Source organism: Heterocephalus glaber, unplaced genomic scaffold (assembly GCF_053883595.1).
Source record: "Heterocephalus glaber isolate CG9 unplaced genomic scaffold, H.glaber_assembly_v1.0 deba00001538, whole genome shotgun sequence".
In the NCBI taxonomy this organism is placed as follows: Eukaryota; Metazoa; Chordata; class Mammalia; order Rodentia; family Bathyergidae; genus Heterocephalus; species Heterocephalus glaber.
Window position 1 is genome coordinate 19,577,897 of NW_028258333.1, and position 27,627 is coordinate 19,605,523.

The window sequence follows — 27,627 nt, forward strand, 5'->3', positions numbered from 1 at the left end:
TGACCAGCGTGTTCTTGTTCTCCGTGGTGTCATCTGTGACGCGCTTCCCTCTCTGTTGTCCCTCCCTCCCTAACTGTTGCACAGTCTTGAGATTCCTCCTGCATAATCTTCTACTTTCATTCTCAAGGGCTCTTGCTCTTTTCATGATCATAAAAGTAATAAATTTTTTTTTTTTTTTGGTACTGGGGATCAAACTCGGGTCCTTGTGGTTGTGAGGCAGGCAGCGGAACCATTGAGCTAAATCCCCGGCCCTAAAAGTAGTAAATATTTATGATTGAAAATTCATTACGTTCAGAAAAATGCAAAAAACCCCCCAAAACAAAAAAAAAACCCCAAAACAAGAAAGAAGAGAGAAAAAGAAAAGAAAACTTGCTCATAAGTCTAACCACCCAGATAATAGTTTCTCTCTTTTTTTTTGGTGTGTGACTTCCTACTTGTCACCTCTTATCAGCTTTCGTCTGGATTACTGTGGTTGTGAATGCTCAGTGTCTCTGCACTCTAATCCACTGCTGTTTCCCAGGCCATGATTCTCATCATGTCACTCTTCTGTTCTGCTCATAAATCTCCAGAGGCACCCAGTTGTCTACTGAATTAAATTTGTCTCCACCGACGGGGAGTCACGCCAAGCCGACCTTTGCTCTCCTAGTGTTCAGCAGCACTGACATGGGAGATGTTCCTGACACAAGAAGTGACTGTGAAAGGCGGAAGTCATGCTTGTGAACAGATACCTGTTTAGCGTGGCTTAAATTTATTATGCACTATTGTTTCTGCTCAGTGGAAAAACAAACACCAAAAATAGTTGCCTTTTAGATTATTGTAGACAGATTTGTTGGACTAAATTCATATCTTTTAAGAAAAGTGTTTTCCTCCTTTTGGTAACATAATTGCTGTTTCCAGTTCAATGTATATTTTATAATTACACAGCATAAAGCCCTGTGGGGTTAAGTATTTCCTTTCTTATGCTCCCAGTGAGAATTCTTTCCCAGAGTTGAGAAACTCTGACTTTCTTAGCTGAAGAAATACCACTTCTGTTGAGTATTGAGACCCTGCATCAATGAAAAATGAATCTGTAACTGTTTTTGAAGGTCTATAGAAGATGGGGTCCTTCTTGGGATGAAAATGTTCTGTGGAGTCTTAGAATTTGGGGTCTTCCTGGCTAGATGGATTTGGCTCCTTGGCAAGTGCTACTTTGTGTTTGTCTTGGGAACTGAGCACCCTGCTGGTTTTCCCAGCTCCCTCAGCATAAGCAGGGCTCTGCTCAGACTGGGTCCTCCTCAGGGTTTGGGAGAATTCACAGGAAAGGAAGAAGACTTCGTCAAGTTTGGTGTGGTGGCTTGAAATTTAATCTTGTGTTCATTGAGTATGGGTCTAGTCCTTAATGAATTCTGTCCTCAGCTCTGTCTTATTTATCTTTCAATAGTTCCCTGGCATTTAGTAAGTAATTAATAAAAGGTTGCTATTATTAGGATTCTGATTATACAGATGTCCCCTCAAACATGTTCTTTGGCTCTACCTTTCTCATGCTCTAGACTGAGGCTCCCAGATGCCTGCTGGATGTCATACACATTTGCACCTTTGCCCATGCTGTGGGCTCTGCCAAGCATGCCTTTCTACCTTCCTCGCCTCCTATTAAAATTCTGTTCACACATTTAGGACCAGGGTAATGCCTTTTCCTCACATGAAACCTTCTGCCTAGTTGGAGCTCATTGCCTTTTCCTCCATACTCTGCATTTTTTCTGCTCTCTCCCTCTATAGTAAGCTGTTAGTTCTACCCTATAATAGCTTCAGTTATACATGTCTGACTCGAAATTTCTCTCTTGAATTTGGTGAGGATTGCTCAAGACATATATGATGCTTATCATGGCTATCATAGAACCTTGGATGTAACATGCACATAGTTTAGACATCTTTGTGTGATTCAGGCTGTGGTAGAAGTTCTAGAGGTACCAGGTTCTTTACTGAACTTCTGCAAGAGCAGAGCAAATGCCCACAGACCTGGCCACATGTCCCAGGGACATCCTTGCTGCAGAGCTATTGGGCTGTACACATCTGCTGTGATTGGGGAGCTCAAGGGGGATAGATGCCTTGTGTGTGTTTAGCAAGTTGCATTCCTGGCTGTATTTTCACATACTTCCAGAACTCATGATAAAATTCATAGAAAAAACCCCAAAACAAAGAGGCCTACTTTGCCTTTTGGGGCCATGTAGGCCACATTTTTTTTCTCAGAAAATGAAATAAAGAGAAGAATAATTCTTCTCCATGTGAAAAGCCATTACTTTTGTGTCAGAGAGAGCTATGAAACAGCAAGCTGCCCAATAGCTCAGTGCCTCAGTTTCCTCATCTGTAAAGCAGAAAAAACAATAGTATCCCTCTTATAGGATCTCATGAGAATTAAATGAGTTTATATAAAAAGTGCTTAAAAATATAACTTTTATCATTACTGTCTGTTGATGCAGTAATGAAAACTGTCCAAAAATAATTCTGATGATGTTGCCAGGATCAGAGACACAAATCCTCAAGTTCACCTAAGCTACTGTTCACCCTGGAGAGTTGCAACAAATATTAATTACCTCAAACTTTTTTCTTTAAACCATGCCAACTTCATAGCTCTCCATTGTTGTGCATTGCTATAACCTGCTCCCCATGTCTACATAACAGCAAATTGGTTCACCTCCACAGTTGATGAATATGTCAGAAAATAAGTATAATGGAAAGGAATGAAAACTTACTTACTTCTTAATCTTGCAGTCCTGCAACTCTGGAAGGGGGGTGAAAATTGCACTTACATGGTAATTATAAGGCAATTACATCAACAGAGCTTTTCTTTCTCTCTCACATTTCAAAAGGACTCACGTCCAAAGAATCTTCTTCTCCTTTAATGATCTTGAGATTGTAACATAATATCCAAGTGCAAAACTATGACAATACCTCTTTCCCTGGCTGCCAGAAGTAACATGTAGGGACACATTACAGCTCAAAAGAGAGAATGGCCTCTTTATGGTGACTGGCTTGGAATTATAAATATTTTTATTTCTCCCATAGGAGATGGCTCATGGAAGAGAGGAGACAAACATGACTTTGAAGCTAAGCAAGCATACTCATCCCTCCAAACAGTCACTCTACTGAGGACCGTGAAACCTGAGTTTGAGAAGTTTTCCATGGAAGTGAAAAGTTCTGCCGAGAAACAAGGGCTCAATGAGGAGGATTACGTAAGTGCTTGATTATGAACCTGGCCCTTCAGCATCCTGAAAACAGTCTTCTAATTAAATCAAAGGTGACAAAGTGTCCCATTCTGAACCATTCAAAAATTCCGAGTTCAGGTCTGAATGTCACTGTTGCCTTCTGTGTTTTTTTTCTGGCTAGCTTCCCTCCTGCTCTCCCCCACCATAGTGCCATCATTGCTGCCCTTCACTTAGGCTTTTTAAAATCCTGCAGGTATGAAAATTGCCTTTCTGGGGAACTGTAATGCTGAGCAGAATGTCTGTAGACATTCCATCCGTGTCTGTAGACCTCCATTTAGGAGGGGGCTGGGGGCGAAGGTGGTTGAAGGAGTGCCCAAGTTTTGCATGCCTCGTTTCTCCGAAGCTTGGTGGCAGAAGATATTTTGGGTTTTAGAAAGCTCTTTCTTTTGGCAACTTGTCCCGGCTTCATGGCTAGCATGCTTGTCTGTCTTGCAGGCAGTGTTGCTGCCCCTTCTGCTGTAGTAGCTTCCTATGGAAATGTCTCAGGGCTTCCCACTCCTGTAGTGCTGTTGCTAGAATGTATTTTCCGAGTGGGCTAGAGTCAGAAGCTTATCCTGGGCCAAGGATTAAACAAGGGAACTCATCCAAAAGACTGCACTGACGGCAGATGACTGTACTTCCCTGGTTGCCCTTGTTTAGGCTGCCTCTGGCATACTGTGATGGCAAATTCTTCTCACAAGGTATGGGCCCACTTGGGCTCAATGAGTAGGTGTGCTGGTTTTCAGAGCTGCTCACTCTATATTGTCCTCCACAGGGTGGGGGTTGGAAAACCCTAAATGATAGGGAAAAGGTCTGAATTGTCCCTGCCCAAATTTGAAAGGGATCCAACTTCAGAAGGGGTGGTCCTTTTCAAACAGGACTGCTCTTAAAGTCTTTATTGAATACCAGTGTGCTGGGTTTGCCCTACACAGACCTGCATTTAGAGCCTGTATCTAGCACTTCTGCTCATTTGATTTTGCACACATTACTCAGTCTTTCTGATATAAATGACTCTTCTTTATTGGGAAGATTACAGATAATTTATTTGATGGCATTTCATGTTATTCATGTCGAAAAATTGGAACTGAATAAATGGTACCTCTGTTGTATGGTTATTACAAGATAATACTTATCTTTACAGGAATTTTCTATCAAACAACATACAGAGGGTCTTATAAACATATTCATTAATGTTTTAAATGCTTTAAATATATATATATATATATATATATATATAGTATACACATTCCACTTAAAATACCTTTTGATGTTCTCAGTCAGCACTGTCCAGTAGGTGTGAGCCACAAATGTGAACCACATATGTAATTTAAAATTTTATAGTAAACATGTAAAAAAAGTGAAAAGAAAAAAACAGGTAAAACTATTTGAATATATTTCATTTAAAGTAAAATATTATTTTAACATTTAATCAATGTAAAAATTATTAATTAGACTTAATATTCCTTTTATTTTTTAAAGTCTGTGAAATTCAGACTATATTTGACACTCACACCAATGTACTAAGTAGGTACATCTGACTTGTTGCTATGGCATTGGACAGTGTGTTCTGAATTATGAACAAAGTAGGATTTCTGCAGCCGAGCCCAGATTTAAGGAAGACTGTGATAGTGTTGTCATCACTCTTTGCCACAGGATATGAAGAGCACAAAGGGTAGTGAGCTTCCTCCAGTCATGCTGCAGACTGTGCCAAGGTTGAAGAAACTGAGGTCTTTTACATATGCCTCTGTATATGAGGTTCACACTAAATTTATGATTTAAAAACACAGCAATGCTATCGTTTTGTCTGATTTTCTCCTTGAAGTTGTTGAAGCTCAATTGTTTCATCACACATTGTCCAACATAATGATATTCATTGTCAAAATGAATCTCTACATACTGCCAGGTCATTCTCAGTTTCCAGTTACTGTGCTCACAATATTAAATCTTATTTTAGTGTTGGTTTAAGTAAAAAAAAAAAACCCTCATTGAGGAGGCATACCTACCCAAGACCCACAATGCATTCCAAACCAAACGCTACATACAGTTCAGAGATTATTTGCAGCTATGGATTATAATACTGCTTCTCCCTGCTGGTAGGACTATTCAAACTGAACAATCAATCATTCACTTTGAAATAGAAATTTGGGCTCATTATAATAACTTATTCCGGTTCTGAAAGGTGTGTTTATTTTTCAAATTTATAGGTGTTTAGTTAAGCTCTTTGAGTACCAATTGCAGATCTTATCAGGTTAGTTTGGACAGATGGTCATGGAAAGTTGTGGGAGAGAGGAATGGGAATCAAAGAGTCAGGAATTGAGGTCCACACGGAAGCTAGATCTCGACCTAGTGCAGCAGGAGATCTTCACGAGTCTGTGGGCCTTATTCCAGGCTCAGTTCTTTTCCCAGTCCTTTTATTCTCATGGGTTGTTTTGTCTGCTGGCTTTGGATTTCAGTTCACAGTGCCCAGCATGAGCCCTTCCATTTCTTCTCTATCTCACATGCAGTAACTTTGGTGGAGTCTTATTGGTTCTAAAATATACATTCCATTTTCAAAACAATCACATTACATGTGTATAGTGACTGTTTCATTTCCTTTTACTTCTTTTACTTTTAGATATGCTTAATTAAAAATGTACATGATTAAATATAATTGTTAAAAGTATTTAAAATTAAGCATAAAAATTAAATTAAAAATTTTAATGGCAGTGGCTGGGATCCACAATATGGTATTGAGTTTAAGCAGTGATAGTGAACATCTTAATTTTAATTTTAAAATTTTAAATTAATTAATTTAAAAATTTTTAACAGATTTCATATCTGTTTATACCACTGCTTAAGCGTGATGTTACTTGTGGCATTTTTGAGAGAGTTTATTAGATTGAAGAAATTCCTTTTTATTTTTTGTTGATGAAGTTTTTCTCCCAGAATGACAATCTTTGTTAGGATAAATGAAACAAAAATAATACAAGTACTAAGGATTGTATAATGTAGAGTAACAAAAGGCCTTGGACATGGGTTTTTGTTTTAGGCATTATACATCATATGATAGCCCTTATTCTATTTTAGCTATGTTAGTATCATATTCGTATTAGTATGTTGTCAGCATCCCTGGGAAGATTATCAGGTTCTTGAAATGCAAAAATTTGAAATTTCAAAAAGTTTACGGGCCATACTAAAGTATTGGAAGGATGGAGTGGCAATGTTTTTTAGTAGAATTCATATTTTATAATTTGCTTACTGAATTTTGATGGATTAATGCAATTTTGCTTCTGTGAAATTCATCTCCTTTTTTCTCCATCCATTACCCTCTCTTTTTAAAATTGTCTGCTTAATTGGGATCATTGAGGACTTACATGCAGTTTTAAGATACAATGCAGAGATATCCCTGTGTACATTACCTGATTTTGCCAATGGTAGCATTTTGAAAAATTATGTATAAGATTACAACCAGGATATTGATCCTGATGCAAGCACTGATCACACTCATATCTACCTCTTTCTCTCTCTCTCTGTCTCTCTGTCTCTTTCTGTGAGTTCTATGCAGTTTTATCAACTGTATAGGTACTTGGGTGTTTGAATTTTACCAAGTGCCTTTTAAAAAACATCTATTATAATAATCAAATTCTTTATTCTCTAATACTGTTATAACATGGTTAATTGTATTACTAGATTTTTCTAATTTTAACCAACCCTGCATTTAGAATAACTCTAGTTTCTGTACTACAAACCTTTGAGCTTCTTTCACAGTTCATGTTTTTGAGAATATAATTATTATTAAACCTATACCTGCCTGCTTAAGTGGAGCTTTTCAAGGTGGGTTAGCTCAAAGGCTACTTGATGGCCTGTAAATTCTCTTCTGTGGATCAAATTTGCACTCCTGCATTACTAAATTATGGTTGGATGGTGCATGTGTGTGGTGTGAGAGAAAATAGGACTGCTCAGGATTAGGCTGTCAGTAGGGCTGCGAGTGTTGCATATACTATGGTTGTCCACTTATTAGAACACATACCTTGTCATGTGGTAGTGTGGCCGAGCAGTCTAAGGCTCTGGAGTTAGAACGTGTACCTTATAACAGTGTCTCCACCATGCATATTTCTTTAGGTAATACAATATTTTAAAATATTTGTCCTCTTGCTTGTGAACTGAGTGGAAGCCTGTTTCATTCTGATACATCATGCTTTAATAGGGCCCAATGGCCTCTGTCAGGGCAGTATTGTCCAGGGTTAAATACGCAGGCTTGGAGTTTCATAGACTTGGCTCTACCTCTTACTAAGTAATTCTTGGGCATGTTTCTGAAACTTTGCCTTAGTTTATTGGCTGTGAAATGAAGGTAATAAGTTTTTAAGTGATCAAGTTGCTGAAAGAACTCGAGAATTGTATATAAATAATATTTAACACATGCCAGTCATGTAGTATTCAATGGGTGATAGGTATTATTTCTCTTTCATTCTTTACACTCCAGGCCAATAAGTATGATGCTCCTGCTCCTATTATTCCTCCTCACCCTTCAGGTCTTCATCACACACTACTGCCTCTTGACAATTTTTCTTGGCAGCCAGATTATTACACTGCACTCTGCTCCTTTCTATCAGAACACATCTCTCAGGTATAATCATACACCTATGTATGGGACTTTGTATTTAACTTTAGTTGCTTCCAAACTCTGTGAGAACAGGAACCATACCTATTTCTGCTCACTCTTGTGCTACTTTATTGTGTGCTTGGCACATAGGAGGCAGCCAGTAAAAGTAACTATTATTACAGGTTCAGCATCCTTAATTGGAAGATCTGAAATCTGAAATTCTTTAAAATCTTAAACATTTTGAGCACTGACATGATGCTATGAGTGGAAAATTTCACACCTGACTTTGTGTGGAAGGTTGCAGTCCAAAATGCAGTTACATTAAAATATATGAAATTACCTTGAGACTATGTATATAAGATGTATATGAAACATGAGTGAATTTCATGGTTAGACTTGGGTCCCATCCCTAGGGTATCATTATGTATATAATCAAATCCAAAACAAACAATAAAACAAAAACATAAACAAGAAACAAAACCCCCAATCCCTTGAAATATAGGATACTTCTGGTCCTAAATATTCCTAATTAGGGATAGCCAACCTATATTGTGTTTATTTTTCCTATTATTTAATCAGAAGGACATGAAATTTAACCCTCTTCTCATCTAGTGGTGGAAATGGAGGCTGAAGGAGGTAGGGTAGCCTTCTCAAATGCCACTAGTGTGCTGTAGTTACTACAACAATGCTGGGCTGGCAACCTTGGGTACGTAAAACCAGGTGTTCAGTTTCAGTTATACTGTGGGAGATATGTTGAGAGGTTAGTAAAGGACCATCTGGGGGTCCTCAGAAATCTCAAGTGAGAAGTAGAGCCCCACTGGAGAGGCCCTTTGGTGTGAGTGGGGATCCAGGCATGGTTCTGACCAGTTTTGCTTACTGCCCTCCTAGTCTTCTCTGGTGGTTTTATTGGGTAGTCTACATGTGTAGTGGCTCTCACTCAAGGGCATCTTAGTGGAAGTTCTTGGCCTCTGCCACACAAGTGGCTCCAATTCTGGAGCACTGGTGTTTGGTTTCAGAGTACACTGCATGGTGGCCAAGCCAAGATTAGTTGCATCTCCTAGCTGCTGGGCCAGTGAATTTCTTTTTCCACTACATCAGTCTGACCCTTTTAACAACATTGTGCCCAATAATGAAGCAAATGCATGACCCGAAGATTAAGTGTCTCAGGCACTATGAGTGAGCCTGGCAAGGACCACAGTCTGAAGTATTCCCTTCCTTTCCTTGCACCCACTTGCCCAAATACACACTTTAAGATATCAGTTTCTCTTTGCTCTTTCACACACTTGACAAAGTCTGGCCAAGACTCTGTCTCCTCTTCATCTGCAGTGACCAGTTGTCCCTGTTTTTCCCCTGAAGTATAAGCTATCATTTCCTTGTTGACAGATACTGTTTACTGAGTGCTGCAGGTAGCATGACTCTGAACTTGACCTTAGACAATGAGTGGTCCCACTGAGGGTGGGATCATCAGCCCCTCAAAATTCTTTTAAAAAGATTATTAATTTATTGAGTTTATTGGTACATTTTAGGAATACATTGTGATCACATTCATCAGTGGGAACTTGTACCTTTACATGATGTATCTTGGTTCATATTTTTTTCCCCATTCCCCTGCTCTCCCTTCAACGCCTCCATCCCTCCCTATTTACAAAAGCTTAGTTTCCATTTTTTCCTTCTTTTTTCATTTTTTCCCTCTTCTTTCCTTTCCCCTAGCCCCCTGTCTTGTTCCCCTTCCCCTCTGAACATTTTCTTCCTGTTTCACAATATCTATTATGCAGTTTGATCCTCATTTACACTTTCAATTTCTCACACCAGAGAAATAATTCGGTATTGACACTTGTGCCCTATTTACTTCATCTAAGAATATGGCCTCAAGGTGCATCCATTTAGCTATAAATGTCTCTAGTTTCTCTTTCTTTATGACTGAGTAGTACTCTGTTTTATAAAAAAAACACATCTTTATTTGATCACCAGTTGATGGGCATTTGGCTGTTTCCAAGATTTAGCTATTACAAACTGTGCCGCTACCCTCAAAATTCTTAAGCAGACATATAATAGGTAGCCAAGGCCATGGACTCTCAGGTTAACAAGTGTAAACCACTTTGACACACTGATAACACTCATAGAAGTCTGGGAGGTTTAGCTTGCAGCAGATTAGTTGTGGGCTATGTGAGAAAATATACATATTCCTAGGGAAATGAAATCCAGGGCAGTGGGTTTGCTGAGTTCTGTAATAGGAGGCTCCTTTTGCATTCATCCAAGTTTGCACGAGCTCTTTACGTGCATCAGTATTTCTTGACCTAGGGTACATTAACTTTTTACAATTATGCACAGTTTTGTATATACACATATACTTTTGCAGAGAGGAGTCAATACTCTCATCCTCAATGAGATCAGTGAAACAAAAGCTGAGAATCAGTGAACTAGATCATGGCAGGTCAGCATAGTATCTGTGCAGCTTTTTGTCCTGAGCCCTGTTTATTTACATGGGTAGGACACTAACTAAATTGTACATGCAGGTTTTGTTGAAAAGTCACTCCCTTGGAAGAAAATGAAGAAACACCTCCATGCTCAACTACTACCTACACTTATATACAGAAACTATTAATTTTGTTTCTGAGATGAAAGATTCATTCACTCATTTTGGATTAGGGAGTCAGTCTAGTCTTTCCAATTCCCAGCCTTCTCACATTATATGTTTAAAAGGTAGACTTAAATTTGTCCCTGAAAGTATTTCTTGAGTTAGATTGAGCCAGTGTTGGAGACACTGTTTCTACTCTGGCAGCATCTCTCACTTCTGCTCGCTACAAATTTCACTCCTGGCCTTGACCCATTCTCTCTATTGTGTTTTCTACTTTTGAAACCCATTCACTGGCTGGTCCTTTAACAGTTGCCTCTGTCTTTGGGTGAAACTCAACTTCTTTCCATGATGTTGCTGTTGTTTAAATAAAAACAATACTTGATTTTCAAAATTCAAAGGGGCCAATGCAATGAGCAGGAGAAAAAGTCCCACACTGAATTAAAAATCAATTCATAGTACCTAACAGTTATAGACAAACACAAATCCTCCCTTGTTCTGTTCTTCTCCCCTTCTGACTTTCAGACCTTACAGGCGGTAATCATTAATGTGTTTATCCTCTTTTCTGCAATTCTCCTCCATATTTCTAAAATAGCTTATTTATATTGCTGCTTTTTATAAAGAAAGTATTGACACTACCTCTTTGTTTTCTAACATGAAAAATGATTTATGTCTTTTACACATTCTTCTCTGTCAATAGTTTCTTTTCCTCCTACAGTCTCAGTATTTTATAACAGTTTCTGATTAAAGAGATATTCACAAAATAAAATTTGGGGAAAAGCTAAAAAAACAATATTCTGAGCTCTTGTTATTTTACTCATGTAAATGTTGACAGCAGAATCACATAGTGTTCTGTGATTCACATATTGTTTCCCATGAAGCTTTTTGTTTTCTCCGGAGCTAATAACTATCTTGATTTCTTATCTGCTTCCATGTTATTCTCAATCCCTCAGTCAAAGATTTTTAGATAATATTAATTTTTCAACCCTTTGTCTCTCTGCTCTGGTTTACAACAATTTCTTCTTTCAGTATTAACCTGGGAATACCCTTTAGTTCTCTTCTGTATTACATACCCTTTTCCTCAGATACCAGATCTCTTTTCTTGAATTTCACCATGGTTGAAAAAGAGAAAGAAGGCATGAGTAGAAAAATCTATTGAGATTTGTATGTCAGAAAACATTTTCTTTTATTTGTATATTTAACTGACAATTTAGCTGGTATAAAATTATAGTTTGGAGATTATTTTCCCTTAAAAATTTGATGTCATTATAATTTTTTATTATTATTAGGATCACTCTCATTCTTTACATTTTCAATGTTACTTTACTTTTCTCTATCTTTAGAAGCTTCTGATATTTTTTCTGTCTTATTCATTGCATCAATTATTATCCGTTCAGGAAAATAACACCAATGCCAGGTAATGCAACAGAAGGAACTTAATAGGAGGAACTAACATTAAGCTGTAGGAAGAGCTGAGAGCCCAGATAGAAGAGTAAGGCAAGCCAGAGGTAGACGACAGCAAAAATCATTAGCACTCTTACATCGGGAGAGACTAGACAAGAGAATTTTACCAGGACTGAAAAATTAGGGGTGTCCACTGGGGCTAGGAGCATAGAATAAATGTGGTCTCTGCCAAAGACGCTGCCCAAAGCAAAGTGATAGAGGGACAAATGTCCAGGCTCTCCTCTTCCTTCTGGTTATATTGTCCCACCTGTGATTTTTGTTGGCTGCAGTCAGCTGGTGGCCTGGAGGGATCATCCTCCTCTGATATAGAGCAGAGCAAAGCAGATGAGGGAAAGAGTAGAGCGTGCTGGTGGGGAATGAATTGGAGATCAAACAGGCAGGCAACTAGTTGACAGGTGATCTAAAATTTCACAGTGATGTTTCTTGATGTGGATATTTTTAAAGTCTTTGTATTGAGCACTTTGTTCACTCTTTCTGGAACTTTTAAAATTAGATGTTATTTTCTTCAGTTGATCCCCTTATTTTCTCTCTTATTTTCCAATTCTGTCTTTTTTAAACTTTCTGTGAGATTGGTTCAACTTTATCTTCCAACTTGTCCATTGAATTTTAAATTTATATATTTTTTGGGCCAGGGATTTAGCTCAGTGTTTCTGGCACCTGCCTCTGAAGTGCAAGGTCCTGAGTTTGATCCCTGGTACAAAAAAAAATTATATATATTTTTATTTCTAAGGGTTTTCTCTTGTTCTCTGAGTGCTTTTTACTTTTATTCATTTTTTTCCAAATAGCATTGTAACTTGTGTCTTGGGTACAAAAGCTTTCTTGTTTTAACTTACTTAAAGTTGGGATATTATTTTATAATTTATGGGCTGTCATAATTTAATAAGAAGAATTAAGATGAAATTTTTCTATCTGCGGGTACATAAAACAAAGTTGCTGGTATTTTACATTTGTTGAGATAAAATTCTCGTGTTCCTCCCCACCCTCCTTCCCTTTCTCTTCCTCCTCTTCCTTCTTCTCTTTCTCATCCTTTTTCTCTTCCTTCACTTCTTCTTTTTCATTGTCTTCTACTTCCTGTATTACTCATTTCTTTCAAGTTAATCTACTCCTATTAAAATTAAGCCCTCTGTCTTTCATATCAGAAGATTTTTTTTAAAGTTTTGTTAATGTGGGGCAGTCTTTTTATGTTTAATGGTGAGCCATTACAGAGTTCTCTAGAAGCTCTATGCATTTGGGTGGAAATTGCCAAGTAGTACTTTATGGTAGGAAATAAGGTATCAAGTCAGCCTTTCTCAAGTGATGATACCAAATATAGAACTATTTGAAAGTTCTTTCTTTTAGGATTGTCAGTTCACTGAAGAATTCTACTCTGCACCTTCTCAAAGATCACAAGGCTGTGCTACATTTTGGGAGCCCAGGGAAGGGGAGCTTTACTGTCAGGATTACAGACTTCCTACCTATACCTCATTTTCAATGTTCTGTTTCACCCAATCTCCACCCAATCTCCATCTCCATACTGCTCATATCTTTGCTGCTTCTAAAGCTTCAGTCAATAGCATTCCTCTCTTCTGCCTGGATGGGGAGAGGCAAATTCTCTGAAAAAGGCTGGGGTGGGGGTTCTGCTTTTTAAAGTATTACTTATGCAGACTTTGAACTAATCTTGCTATTTTCAACCCTGTTGCCTTCCCACCTCCAGAGGTAGGTAGTGTCTCCAGTTGTGGAGCCTCTGAACTGGACTAGCTCTGGTTCTTGTTGGCATTCCCCTGCCACCTTCCCGTGCACCCTTCAATTTTGGATTCTCAGGTCTATTGAATTACTCTCTTTACCACTTCCAGATCTTTGTTCATGTTTCCTATGTACTGTTTTTTCCTTCACTCTTTAGACTTGTAAGTTTACAACTTAAAAAATTCATTTATCATTTCAGTGGGGATTTTGGAGGGATTATGTGTTTAAGTGGCTGTGATTTTTCAGACTCCATACCATGCAGGTAGATATTCTCTTTTGAATTGTTGAATCTCAATACCATGCAGGTAGGTATTCAAAGATGGGGTAGTCATCTTTTTGGGGAGGTGAAAGGAGGGGGGATAATCTAGTTCTATTCAAAGCAAGGAAGAGAGAAAAAGAGGAAAGGATCATACTTCTTTTCATGCAAAATTTTCTAGTTCTTCTAGACTTTGTATTTGATTGCTGTGTTGTTTTAAGGGTTATTTTTTTGTTAGCACAATGCTTTTTTTCTTTTACTCTCACAAACTACCTGCCTCATGTGACTCTTTAAAAGCATTTGTACACAAGCAACATATGTTAGTGGTAATTCATTCAGAAAAGGGTTATCTCTTTATAGGCCCATCATATTGATATGTAAAAAAGAAAGTTTATTTTATTTTATGTCCAGGGTGGTTTCCTCTAATGTAGTTCTTATTCTGGCTTCATTAAAAACTATTCTTTTGTATATATATGGGAACATCAGCTGAGAATCCTGTTACTTATGTAAGCAGAACTTTAGGGTTTAAAGTAGATATTTTTAAAAGCCAGACTGACTCAATTTTAAGGTTAAAGGGGATATTCACATAAAAATAATTGGAGATGTTTGTGTCTTGGCGGGTTATTTGTAATTTATCACAATGCAGTGGAAGTAATTTTATGCCCTTTCTAGGTTCAGTTAGGATTATTTTTTTAACTGTAAAATACTTCAGAAAACAAGTTAAAAATATTGGAGGACATAAACTTGTTAAGAGGGCTCTAATAGAGGCCCAATTTCTTTACAATGTACTTTGGGGGAGCAGAGACCATCTCCTCTGAAGTGGGTCCACCCCTTGGTAATCTCCAGAGAGCATCATTATTTAGTGCCCAAGGAGAGAAAGCAGAGTTCCTAACTGTGGACTATTAGAGTAGATTTGGGCCAAGTCCTTGAGAAAAATACCAGCTTTCCTTTAACTCCAAATGGTCACCATTCTCTGGTGTTCCTGAACATGAAAATTCCCCTGTTGTATACACAGATTAAGTACCTGCAATGTTCTGTGTCCAAATTTGCAATTTGTCCTTTGGCTTCCTAGGGATTTTTCTGTTGTACAACCAGAGATTTGGACCACTATGTCCAGAGGCCTTGCCATCCCCAGGACTCTGTTAATACAAATCAAAAGAATAAGAGGCTAAATTTGTCATTATTTGGGAATGAAATTTGTCATATAATGAAAAATACTGTCAATCATATACACACATAATTTTAGAAAAGATTTATTACAGTGAAATACCTGCCATTTATAACATCAGAAGTCTCTTGAAAATTTTCACTGTTCTATCTTTTTAGAATACCAACTGTTTTTTTCTTCAACTCCAAACTCGTTACCATTCTCTGGTGTGTAACTGAGTGTGCAAACCTTACTGTTGCATACATAAATTAAGTAATTGCAATGTTCTGTGTCTAATTTGCATTGCAGACACAGCTGCAAGTGTAGTTTTGCAAATGTAGAACTAGAGCCTAGCTTTAAAGAGTGGATCAGGATTTCTCCAATTAATTTCAGGAATGGCTATTTGGTGTTTTGTTTTAGTTAAATAATGTGTAGTGCCCATTTTTAAAAATGAAATAATGCTTCATCCTTAGTACTTTGGCTTTCAAATCTAGTTTCATACTTCTTAATGTGACCTCTGTTCTTGATTTGGGGTAGAATTTGGTAAATGCTGTTTTTATTTCTAACCAGGTATTCTGAGCAGGGGGTGATTTCATAACTTGGGATATTTGCTCTTTTGAGGTTAGCAGGCCACCCATAGCTTGTTTATTCTCCTTATTTAAAAGTTGAAAATTTAACTAATTAAACAAATATTCCTGCAGTATCTGATGCACAGAAGTATTGTTAGGGAGGTGGGGAATATACTGGGCATTCCCTCCATTCCAGGTTTCCCTCTGGCACTCAAAAATGAAATCTGATGCCAGCGAGTAGGCAGTTTATCAGCCAAGGTATTTGAACAGAGACAGGGCTTAATAAATAATTGTTTAAAGAAGCCAGACCTTACATTTTGGAAAGCCCAAGATGTCAAAAAAAAGCATTCTAAGTTATTTCCTTAAATGAGGGGAAAGACCTAGTCATAAAGCTGTTTAAACCAATTTGTGTTTTGACACTCGTTTTGTACAGAAGATGTGTGGGAGATGACATTTGTTGAAAAGTTATCAGATCATCAATAAAATCTTGGCTAGACATTTCACCCCCTTTTATCTTCCACAACATAGCTCAATTGGAACTGTATACTCTTACTGGAAATTTAAAAAGTTAGCTATTCAGTCAAATTAATGAAAGAAAAAGAAAATACAACAGATTTCAAGCTGTATTTGCTCACTTTAGTGAGATGGTACACAGACAAGCTTTCTGCTAGAGCTGCATCAGAATAGGAAGGGGGTTCCTCCTTCACTTGCTCTCTCCCCCAAAGCCAACCAGGGAATAATTTGCCCGAATGAAAAGGTCCTTTCAGGCACTGGAGGGCTTAGCTAATTGTATTGAAGAGAAGAAAAGAAAACTATAAGCTGGCTTTTAATAATAGGAAAATCATGAGTTCACATGCCAACATATTAATAAGATTAGTTTTATTAGGAAAATGTAATCAGGCAGATGGAGGCACTGCAAGGGGTTATCTCTAGCTAAAGAAATATTGGTTAGCTATTGAAACATATTTATATAAAGATGCATTGAAGCCTTAAAGAAATCCCACACCACTTTAATCTTTTAAGATAAAGAGGGAAATTGCTTTAAATTGTCTATCTCTGTATCTTCTAAGTAGCTTCAGTTGTGCTAAATTAGCATTTGAAGAATTTAGGAATGTCCTGATTAAAGTGTTTTTATTTGATTATAAATAAGTACCCACTTGTTTGTAATTGTAATATATTGGTGGGTGTGGATTGGTTGATCACAAAAAATGCTGTTGCATTGGTATAATCTGAAAAAGCTCAGCAAAGAATCACAACACTTAAGAAAAAGGATTTTTCTAAGCAATAAACTTAATTTTTTCCTTTCAAAAGATGGTCTCTATTTTGTTGTTATTATTATGTGTGGTGATGTAATTAATTTGAGTTAGAAATATGTTTTGCAATAATGGTGACAGTATATTAAAGTATGCATGAATAAAATAGTAATGCAGTATGAAAATATGTTTCACAATTGAAAAGCTAAGATATTGTTCTTTTATTGTCACTGAGTGGAGTAGAAGCACATTTCAAGTCATTTAGTCAATTCCACAATTGAAATACAATTTAATTTCTTTTCAGAATAGTCAGATCACTTTAATTATGGACTACAGACACATGGCCAGTTCAACTCACAGAAATGACATTTGTCAGGCATAACAATTGCACCGCTGAATGTAAGTGAAAGAACCTAGAGCAAAATGGTGGAGAATGATAGCTCAGCTACCTCTTGTCTGCCTCTCTTACCCTTTCTAGTGCCTCTGTGCACCTCATGTCTCAGCATCCTTTTCTCTTAAGAGGAACTCACTTACACAAAGATATAAAAGTGTAGTAGCTTAGCTTTACCAAGATGTTGCACTTAAAGGAGGAAACTTGAAAAAAAAAAAGGCTTAAAGGAAATGAATCTGGAGGTGGTATTTTGGTCAAGTAGAGGACACGAGTGTCCTTCAAATGCCAAGATTTCCTTCTTAAAGAGAGCCTTGCTCTTTTACTTCTAGTCAGATCACTCAATGGCTAGAGCAGCATAGTGCTTTCAGAACTTGAACTCTGTTAGATGAAAGCTTGCATTTAACTCACAGAACAGCAGCAAACTAGCTTTGGATTTCTAGTCATTTGACAGGAACCAGGATGGAATGCCCCTGTAGTCAGCCTTCCAGCTTGGAAGAAGGGAGGCAGCCAGGCCACTGCCAGCATTCTTGGCCACTGCACTAACAGAGGACTCTGGTGTTGGATGCTGACAGCAACCACATGTTTTTAAAGTCTTAGGGCAGAGTTCTGGTTCATGAGGCCCAGCCATTGATTGTGATATCCATGTGGATAGATGTGGTTGAGAAGTCCAAGCCAGCGGTTCAATAAATACTGATTGATGGGAATTAAAACAATTGATGACTTCAGGACATCTCATCTTGTGTGTGAGAGACTTTATTTTTTTATTAAGTTTATTGGTATGATTTAGATATACATAATGATCACATTCATCATGGGGCATTTGTACCTGTACATGATATATCTTGATTCCTCTTTTTTTTCCCCATTCCCCTCCCCTCCCTTCAACCCCTCTTCCCTTTGTTATTTATAAAACTTTGGTTCCATTTTATCCTCCTTTTCTCATTTTTTCTTTCCCTATCTTTCCCCTTCCCAGGTCCCCTTTCCTTTTTAAAAATTTCCTATTTCACAGTATTTATTATACATTTTGGTCCTTATTTACATGTTCAGTTTCTCATACCAGAGTGACAATGCAGTATTTAAACATATGTGTCTGATTTGTTTTACTTAAGAGTATGATCTCAAGGTGCATCCATTTAGCTATAAATGTCTCAAGTTTATCCTTCTTTATGGATGAGTAGTACTCCATTGTATATAAAAATCACATCTTTTTTATCCATTCATCAGTTGATGGGCATTTGGGTTGTTTCCAAGATTTACCTATTACAAACTGTGTTGCTATAAACATGGGTGCACGTATATTTCTGTAGTATGATGCTTTCAATTTTTTTGGGAAAATGCTCAGAATAGCTGGGTCAAATGAGACCTCTAATCCTAGTTTTTTGAGGAATCTCCATACTGATTTCCACAGTGGTTGGACTAATCTACATTCTCACCAATAGTGGAAAAGGATTCCTTTTTCCCCACAGCCCCATTAGTATTTGATATTGGTTGATTTCTTGATAATAGCCATTCTTTCTGGAGTGAGATGGAATCTCAGTGTTCTTTTAATTTGCATCTCTTGAATGACCAGTGATGTTGAACATTTTTTCATGTATTTATTTGCTTTTTCTACTGCTTCATTTGAAAAGCATGTATTCATCTCAGGTGCCCATTTTTGGATTGGGTCTTTAAATTTGGGAGTCTGATTTTTTTCAATTCTTTATATGTTCTAGATATTAGTCCTTTGTTTAAAGAATAACTGGCTAAAACTTTTTCCTACTCTTTGGGTTGTGCTTTTACTCTATTGGTGATTTCTTTTGCTGTACAAAAAAATTTTTTTTTGGTACCAGGGATCAAACTCAGGATCTTGCACTTGCAAGGTAGGCACAACACCACTGAGCTAAATCCCTGGCCTGCAAAAGCTTTTTAATAAGGTGAGATCCTAGTTGTTGATTCTTTATAGTATTTCCTGTGCAATGAGGTCTTTGCCTACATCTATGTCTTCAAGAGTTCTATTTTCTTTTACAGCAGATTTAGTGTTTCTGTTTTAATATTTAAATATTTGATCCATTTTGATTTTAATTTAGTGCATGGTTAGAGACATGAGTCTAGTTTTAGTCTTTGGCATGTGGAAAGCCAATTTTTCCAGCACCATTAATATTTATTTTATATAATTGGGTGCACCAGTATTTGGTGCATATATATTTATGATTGTTATCTCTTGGAGTTTTCCCTAAACAACTATGTAGTGACCCTCTTTGTCTCTTTTGATTAATCTTGGCTTGAAGTTCTCATTGTCTGCAAATAGAATAGCTGCCCCTGCTTTTTCTGGGTTCCTGTGGCATGATATATTGTTTTTCATCCTTTGACTTTCAGTGTATGCATTTCTTTTTTAGTAAATGTGTTTCTTGTTTGCAGCATATTATTGGATCTTGTTTCTTGATCCATTCTGCTTGTCTATTTCTTTGATTGGTGAATTGAGACCATTTACATTGATAGTTAAAACTGATAATATATTGGCTTATCCTTGTCATATTATTTTCCTGCTGTTGGTTCCCTATCTTTCCTTTCTGTTTAATTGTTTGCCCTTCCTGGTGGCTTCTTTCTATTGTTGTTCTTGGAATTGTGTTCTTCATTTTCTCTTTCCAGAATATCCTTCAGAACATTTTATAGAGCTGGTTGGTGGTCTCACATTTCTTCAATTGTTCTTTGTCATGGGAGTATTTTATTGCTCCATTGATTTTGAAAGATAGTTTTGTAGAGTACATCAATTTGGGTTGAATACTGTTTTCTTTCAGGTCCTGAAATACTTCACTCCAAGCACTCTTTGACTTAAGGGTTTGTGTTGAGAAGTCTCCTATGATTCTGATGGGTGTTCCTTTATAGGTTCCGCTATAGGTGTTCCTTTATTTCTTTTCTCTAACAGCTTTTATTATTCTGTGCTTGCACTAAATTTCTGGAATCTTTATTATTATATGCCTTGGTATAGATTTATTTTGGTCATGGCTAATTGGAGTTGTATATGCCTCACTTATTTGTATGTGTATTTCTTTTTCCATGTTTGGGAAGTTTTCTGCCATTACTTCTGGGAACAGGTTTTTTATGGCATTTGTGCTGTCTCTGGGTTTCTCATTGACTCCAGTCAATCTAATGTTATTCTTCTTTGCATCATCTTACAGATTTTGGATTGATTTTTTCATGTTCCCTTGCAATTTTTAAGATATATTTCTTTGCATGGTCACTAATCACAATTCAGTCTTTAGATCTGACATTATCTCATTGTCTTCAATCAGGTGTGTATACTTTCAATGGAATTTTTATTCTTGTGGATATCTGTTTGAATCTGTTTCATGGATTCCATTTCTTTCCTATGTTAGGCATTCATGGTTTCCATCATTTTCCTAAGCTCCTCTTTAAAAAAAAATCTGTGTCTACTCTAGATTCATTGAGCATATCCTTCATTTGGATCATCATTTCTGTTTTTACCTGAAAGATTATTTTCTCTATAGCCTAATTCATCTGGTTTTTATTTCTGATGCTATCATTTCAGAAAATTCAGGTGGGTGGCTTCTGATTTCCTCTATCTCATTGTCCCCTGGGATTTGTCCTGGGTGGTCTGGAGATCTGGGGTTGCATTTTGCCTCTGTGTCTTGTCATTTTCTATTTTTAAAATTTTATTTTGTTTTTTATGTTGATGCTTGTAAATTTCTTATGGTAGATGATAGTTTTATCACTAGTATCAAGATTTCCCTAGGAAATGTCTATTCCTCAGAGATGTCTTCTGGGTGTAAGTGGTTTTTGGTCTTTGTATCTGTCCCAAGATCCTACCTTCCCAATTTATTAAGGATGAAGAGTTGTTATCTATTTGACTCAGCACCTAGTCCTTTGGTACTGGACTGTGGTGATGGTTATGACCCCAGGCAATCACAGTGTTGTCATACAAGGGAGAACAACTGATTACAATAAGTATGACATCCTGGCTAAAGTAGTACAATAAGCAATAACAATAGCATCAAGCACAGCCTAGAAACTGACAAACTGTGGTAACTATTAATTTGGTACCTTTAACCATAGGAGCAAGATGTACTGTTGTATAACAAAATTCAACACAAGCCAGGAATTTGTATGCAATGAGTTTCTCCTTAGTGGAGTGATTTTACCTTATTGGGGGGGATTGAAGAGGGATAGGGAACAAAATAGATAAATGAAAAGAAATATAGAAGAAACAAGCTTAGAGGACAAAGAATGATCAACCAAGCTTTGGGAAACTGAAGAGGGCAGGAGAGAAAGAATGAAAGAGAAAGCAAAAGAATATTGAAGTGAACCAGAAAGACAAGAGACAATATTCACTCACATGAAAATATCATAAAATCAAGAGAGATAGTTGAGGAAAGAGAGAAAGAAGATGAGTAGAACAAAACAAAAATGAAGGTAAAAACTTAAACAACCTAAAAAAATAAACCAACCAGCAACTATACAAAAAAAAAGGAAAATGAAACAAACAAATACTCCTCTGGTGTCCACAGTTCTGTGGTAGTATCCAAGTCAGAGCCCTAAATTGTGCTGTGTAACCCCATCAAGTGTGTAGTAGGATTAGTTCTGGGCTCAGGGCTGATTTTGACCTCTGGATGTAGGGGCTGGGGCCAGTCTTCAGTCAGCAACCTTTTGTATGTTTCTTGGCAACCAACTCAAGTCTCCTTACCATGATTGTCTCTATGTTGCTCTCCCAGTTGTTGTGGCATTCTCAGGCAGGGACAGCCTGGGGCTGCTTTCAAGTCCTATGTAGAGCTGGCTCTTCCCAGTCTTTGAACAGCCTCCTCTGTTCTACCCCCACTGGCACATCTCTGTTCTGTCATGCTGCTTGTTGCAGGGTGGGTAGAGGGGAGGTGCTCTTTCTGCACAAATATTAGTGTTTTCCAAGGTTCTTCCCTTGGCCCTCTTCTCTCTACACACTATTTCTGGGCAGTGAATGTACTCACCTACATGGGATGATCACCTCTAGGTGGATACCACCCAACTTTCTGTCTCTGACCCCAACCTCTCTCCTGGGCAGCAGGTTCCCACTTCCAGCTTCCCATGAGCTTAACACACCCATTATGCCCCTAGCATCAGATGATAGTGATATTTGACACAGACTTTTTTTTTTGGTACTGGGGATCGAACTCCGGTCCTTGCACTTGCGCAGCAGGTGGCAAGACACAGACCTTTTTGATGTTTCCATTCTTTGAGAACAGAGTCTTGTTAGAATATTTTCTCCTTTAAATTCTGTGTTTCAGCTTAAAACATTACAGCAGGCCCTTAAATAATGACAGCTGACCTTATTAGCAGTGGATTTCATGAGATTAAGCCCTCCCTGGCTTCATGCCAATGTACAATTTTTTAATAAACTATAAAGCTAGCTTTAATAATCTAATATTCAATATTACTTTTTTTCTTTTGATCCTGTTTTCCTGGCAGTTAAAAAATTGTGTTTGCTAAATGAACTTCCTCATTCTCTGCCTTTCTTAGAATGCAGCTAATATCTTGGCAATCTTTCACATGCAAGGGAAGTCAAAATAAGCCCTATTTGGAAAATGCTGATGTTCTTGGTGCTGTGGATGTGAGTTAGGTGTTTAGGGAGTGCCTTGATTGATATATACATTAACTGATGGTGAAAGTGTTTGTAGTCAGGCAACTTCAGTTTTAGTTTCTTTCTATCATTCTCTCTGCATGATGTTAGGTGAATCAGACAACTCTGTTTGCTTCAGTTTTTCATGTACACAACAGACTTTTTGGACCATGTAAATCCTAAACTCCCTTCAAGTTGTACAATTTTGCAATTTTGTAATTCTTTTAGACTGTTAAGAATGCATATGAGGCCAGACATGGTGGGCCACACCAATAATCTCAGCACTCTGGGTGTTGAGGCAGGAGAATCACTGTGAGTTCAAGGCCAGCCTGAATTGTGTAGCAAGATCCTGTCTCAAAAAACGCCCCCAATTTTTTTTTTGCCAGTTTTTGTATTTGTAGAGCATATACTACATTAATGAAATCACATATTATGTACTTTTGAGTCTGACTGCTTTTACTCCATGTGCTGATTTTGAGATTTTTTAAATAATGTTGCATATTTTTGTAGTTCATTTTTCTTCCTTTTTAGAAGTTGCTGAGTAAGATTCCATTGTTTAAATATACCAGCTTGTTTATTCCTCTGTAGATATCTGTATATCTATATATAGATATATCTATAATTTGGGACTATTATGACTAAATTTGCAATGAGCATTCTTGTATAAGTCTTTTTGTGGATATATGTTTTAATATCTGTTGAGTAAATAGCTAGGAATGGAATTGCTAGGTCATAGAGTAAATGCATGCTTAACTTTGTAAGAAATTGCCAAAGTAATACCATTTCACATTCCCACTGGCAATGTATGGGAGTTACAGTTATTCCACAACCTCATCTACAATTGTTGCTGATAGCTTTTTAATTTTAGCTAATCTAGTGGACATAAAATGGTTGTGGATTTAAATTGTATTTCACCGATAACTAGTGATTTAGAGCTTCTATTCATGTGCTTGTTGGCTACTTTACTTTTATGACCTGTCTTGTATAGTCTTTTGCCCATTTAAAAATTGAGTTATTAGTTGGGTGTGGTGTGCATGTAATCCCAGCTATGTGAGAGGCTGAGGCAGGAGGATTGCATTATTAACTTCTAGAATTTCCACTTGTTCTTTCTTATAGCTTCCATTGCCCTGCTGAAATTACCCATCTGTTCAATCTTTCTGGCCATCTTTCCTTTAAATTGTTAAACATCTTTATAATAGCTGCTTCAAAGTACTTATCTGCTAATTCCAACATTTGGATCATATTAGGATTACTTTCTAGTCTTTTTAAAAATTATAAGTCACTTCCTTGGCCCTACCTGTCTAGTACTTTTAAATATTATAATGATCATTATGGATGATATATTAGAGAGATTTATAGATATATTTGAGTGCTCCCTTTTCTAGGGCTCTCCTTTTCTCAGGATTACTCCCTAAATTCATGCTCTCAATATTGGCTCAAAAATCTTATGATTTCCAGCTTGAGTTCCAGCTGCCTGATGCCTTTTGGACCAGGGATATCCCTTTGGGGAAAAGCCATGTAAATTTAGTACCATGCAATGTAGCTTCTTTTTCATGGGTTAAATCTTCTCCAGCTACTGTCTGATTTTGGTTACTTTCCAGTTTTTCAAATAGTTCTTTAAAAAATGTGTCCAGAGTAAAGAATTGTTAATTGACAGTTAATCTGGTAAAAAGTACTTTGTCATTACTAGAAATCTCTTTTCAAATACTGTTATCACACTCATAAATTAACAGTAATTCTTTAACTTCTTCCATAAACAGTGTCCAAATGTGGGAAATTGAGTTTCTTATGACAGATATGAGAGTATTTTAGTTAGTGTAGTTTGGTGGAAAACTTGACGGAAAAGATTTCTCAAATAAAAGTTGAGTTCATTCATTTACTGATTGATATTGTTAGTTTCAGTAAAAGCTTCCCTGTATTAGTGTTTAAGGCTTTCCCTTATTAGTGATTCCTGAGCCAATTTTATAGCAGGCTCAGCCAGTGAAGAGCAAAGAAGAGCTTTGAATGGCTAGACATATACTTTATTAATTTTATTATGGAGCATCTCTCAAGTCCTCAGAACCAACTTATCTTTTTGTTTTTTGTTGCTGAGAGGGTGTATTTGTCAGGATTTCTGTTGCTGTGACCAAATATCTGATATCCACAACTTAAAGGAGGGAATGGTTTATTTGACTCCTGGTTTCAGAGGATTCAGTCCATGGTTGGCTGGCTCTAAGTCAGAAGCATCATGGTGGAAGGGTATGGTGAAGTAAAGCTGCTTAGTTCATGGTAACTGGGAAACAGAGCAGGGGAGCACCATCAGAGAAGAAGGGGCCAGGGATCACATATAGATTTCAAGGTCATGGCTCATCACTCACTCAGACACATCCAAAAGTGTATTTTCCCAATTCTCTATGCATCTCTCAAGCCAATCAAATTTACAAATAAAGCTTAACAGTCACAGTAGAGGTCTTTCTGCATTGTCCAGGCCAACCTCAAACTCCTTACCTCAAGCAATCCTTCTGCCTCAGTCTTCTGAGTAGTTGGGACTACAAGTTCATGTTAAGGTTTATAGCTTACCCTTGTTTGTTTGTTTGTTTATTTATTTATTTATTTATTGTGGTGCTAGGGCTCAAGTCCAGGGCTTCATGCTAGGCATCACTCTACTACTGAACTAAACTAACAACCCTATCCTTATTCTAAGTTTAGCTGTAGCAACCCTTTCGATCTCTCCCCCCAGCTTATAGAACATTAGTATTAGCCAGGTCCTAGGGAAACAAATGTTTCTGTGATATGGCTGGTGCATCAAGGAGCATTGTCAGGGTACCAGTGCATACAAAAGTACAAAAGAGACTGATGAGTGAAACAATACAAGTTTGCACTAAGTGCACTTGCAGAAGAATGAAGGAACTGGGTGGTTCAGAGATGGCTTTTCCACTTTGACCTGTTCTCTTCCCTTGTACTTTCATGACTACCTAGTAAAGCATGTTAGGGTGCCTGCTGCCAGCACCTGCCCTTTTCCTGTTGGCTTTTGACTTGTGTCTCTGCCCATCTCAACGTCCTTCCTTTGCAGGACACAGAATCCTGGAAAGAGAGGCCATCACATGTCATGTGGGGGTTGTGTCACTAGCTTTATAGAGGCCAGATGCTGGTGGTGTGTCAAGGCCAAGGACAAATATCACTCAATTGCTCATCTAAAAGCCAGGGACAATTACTGTCACCATGTATGTGCTTCTCTGCTAAGCCTTTGAGTGTGATGGGTGATGAGAAGCATCTGTAAATGACGTATATGAGATGCATTCAAAGGACAGATATATCAGATACCTGAATTCCTTGTGTGAGCATTGGGGAATTTATATGTCATTCTTTTTACTTGTGCTCTGTGTCCACCAGGTTCCAAAGTGAAGCCCATGGAGTCCTCTTTGTGGCTTGCCCGAGGAGCCCCTGGGTAGCTTTTCTTACTGGGGCTTCTCATGTTAATAGATTCCATGTGCCAGGCCAAGGTCCTGTGTTTAGCTTCCACTGCCAATCCAGTCATTATGGAAACTAAATGAGGGGTCATGACTCTATGTAATGATCATCCAAAGAGAGATTTTCAGAGGCCATTCTATTCTAGGTTATGAGCGAGAAAAACGTCTCTCTGCAGGCAGCTCTTCTCTAGGCTGTAAGATCTCAGTTAATTTGATAGTCCAGGTTATTGCTAAAAGGATGCAGCTGAGGTCAGGATGGAGCTTGTTGTTTGGGAATTTAGGACAAACTCTCATCCCAAGTAAGTCATAACTTCAGGTTGGGGAGAAAGAAATGTGCTAGACAAACAAAATAGCAGTTTTAGCCAAGTACATAGCCATGGGTGGAGATCCGCTGCCTGACTGTCAGTAAGTTATTTACTCTGCATTTTCTCAGAGTTCAACCAGGATAAGGGTGAAGATGTTCAGTTTAACTTCTCTCAAGTTATAATAAGTCAGCAGGTGACCCAGTTTGAATTCCACAAAGGCTGGTGCAGTATAGATGAGCTGACACTGGCATGTCTGTCCGTAAGAGTGAGATCCTCTTGTTTGCTGTTGAGGAGGAGGTGATTTCTCTTGGTACGTGGGAGGTGCTACCTCTCCCCTAAATTGTAGACTTTTAATTTTATGATTTAAAAGAAAACTGAATGAAAATAATGACTGTTATGGCTTGTATTTAGATGTCCCCCCAAAGCCTCATGCACTCACAGGTGAGGCTTTTCTGAGCTGATTGGATCTAGTGTGTGTGATGCTGGGATTAAGGGTGTGTGGTACTAAATTAGCCCACTGATTGAAATTAGCATAGTTCTGGGTGGGGCTGAATGGATTTTCTGAAGTCAGGATCCTCCTCCTCCCCGAAGTGTGGGTGGCACACAGTATTCCCAGACCACTTTTGCTATTTGCAATCTCTAGTTGTCGAAGAGAGCTGGATAGTGTTCATTTTTAGGGTCCTGTTACTCACTGGACAAGATTCTGCTGCCATTTGTTAGCTACGGAGGAGGAAGGGAAGGTTACAAACTCATCTCTTCACTTATCTCCTCTCCATTGAAATTTTGCTTATCCCCATCTGCCCTTCAACTGAATGAGAGGCTAAAGGGCATCTTTATCAAAAGACTCTTGAGAAATTCTGCTCAACCTTCTCAGCTTCTCTCATTTACTTTGAGAACCATTGGTTTGTGTAATGATAATAGAACTACCATGAGATGTGCCTGAGTTCATGTAGATACCACAAGCGAATCTTGTGGCCAGTTTAGCCCTGCATTGAACTTTGGTAGCTTCCCTCCTGTAGTCTATCTGAAAGCTTTACAGGCTCTCCCTGATATCCAGGGATCCCCATTTTACAGGTCGCTCTCACTTTACACAACAGCCCAGGCAT

The 27,627-nt window shown here is 37.8% G+C and overlaps 1 protein-coding gene across 3 annotated transcripts in view; it reads left to right on the forward strand.

Moving 5' to 3' along the window:
* Positions 1-27,627, forward strand: part of Npr3 (natriuretic peptide receptor 3) — a 78,084-nt gene that overhangs the window by 18,156 nt on the left and 32,301 nt on the right. For all 3 annotated transcript variants that reach the window (XM_004848655.3, XM_004848656.3, XM_087189271.1), the window contains exon 3: positions 3,043-3,209. In XM_004848655.3, the coding sequence (XP_004848712.1) occupies positions 3,043-3,209 (167 nt within the window). The remainder of the gene's footprint in view (positions 1-3,042; positions 3,210-27,627) is intronic.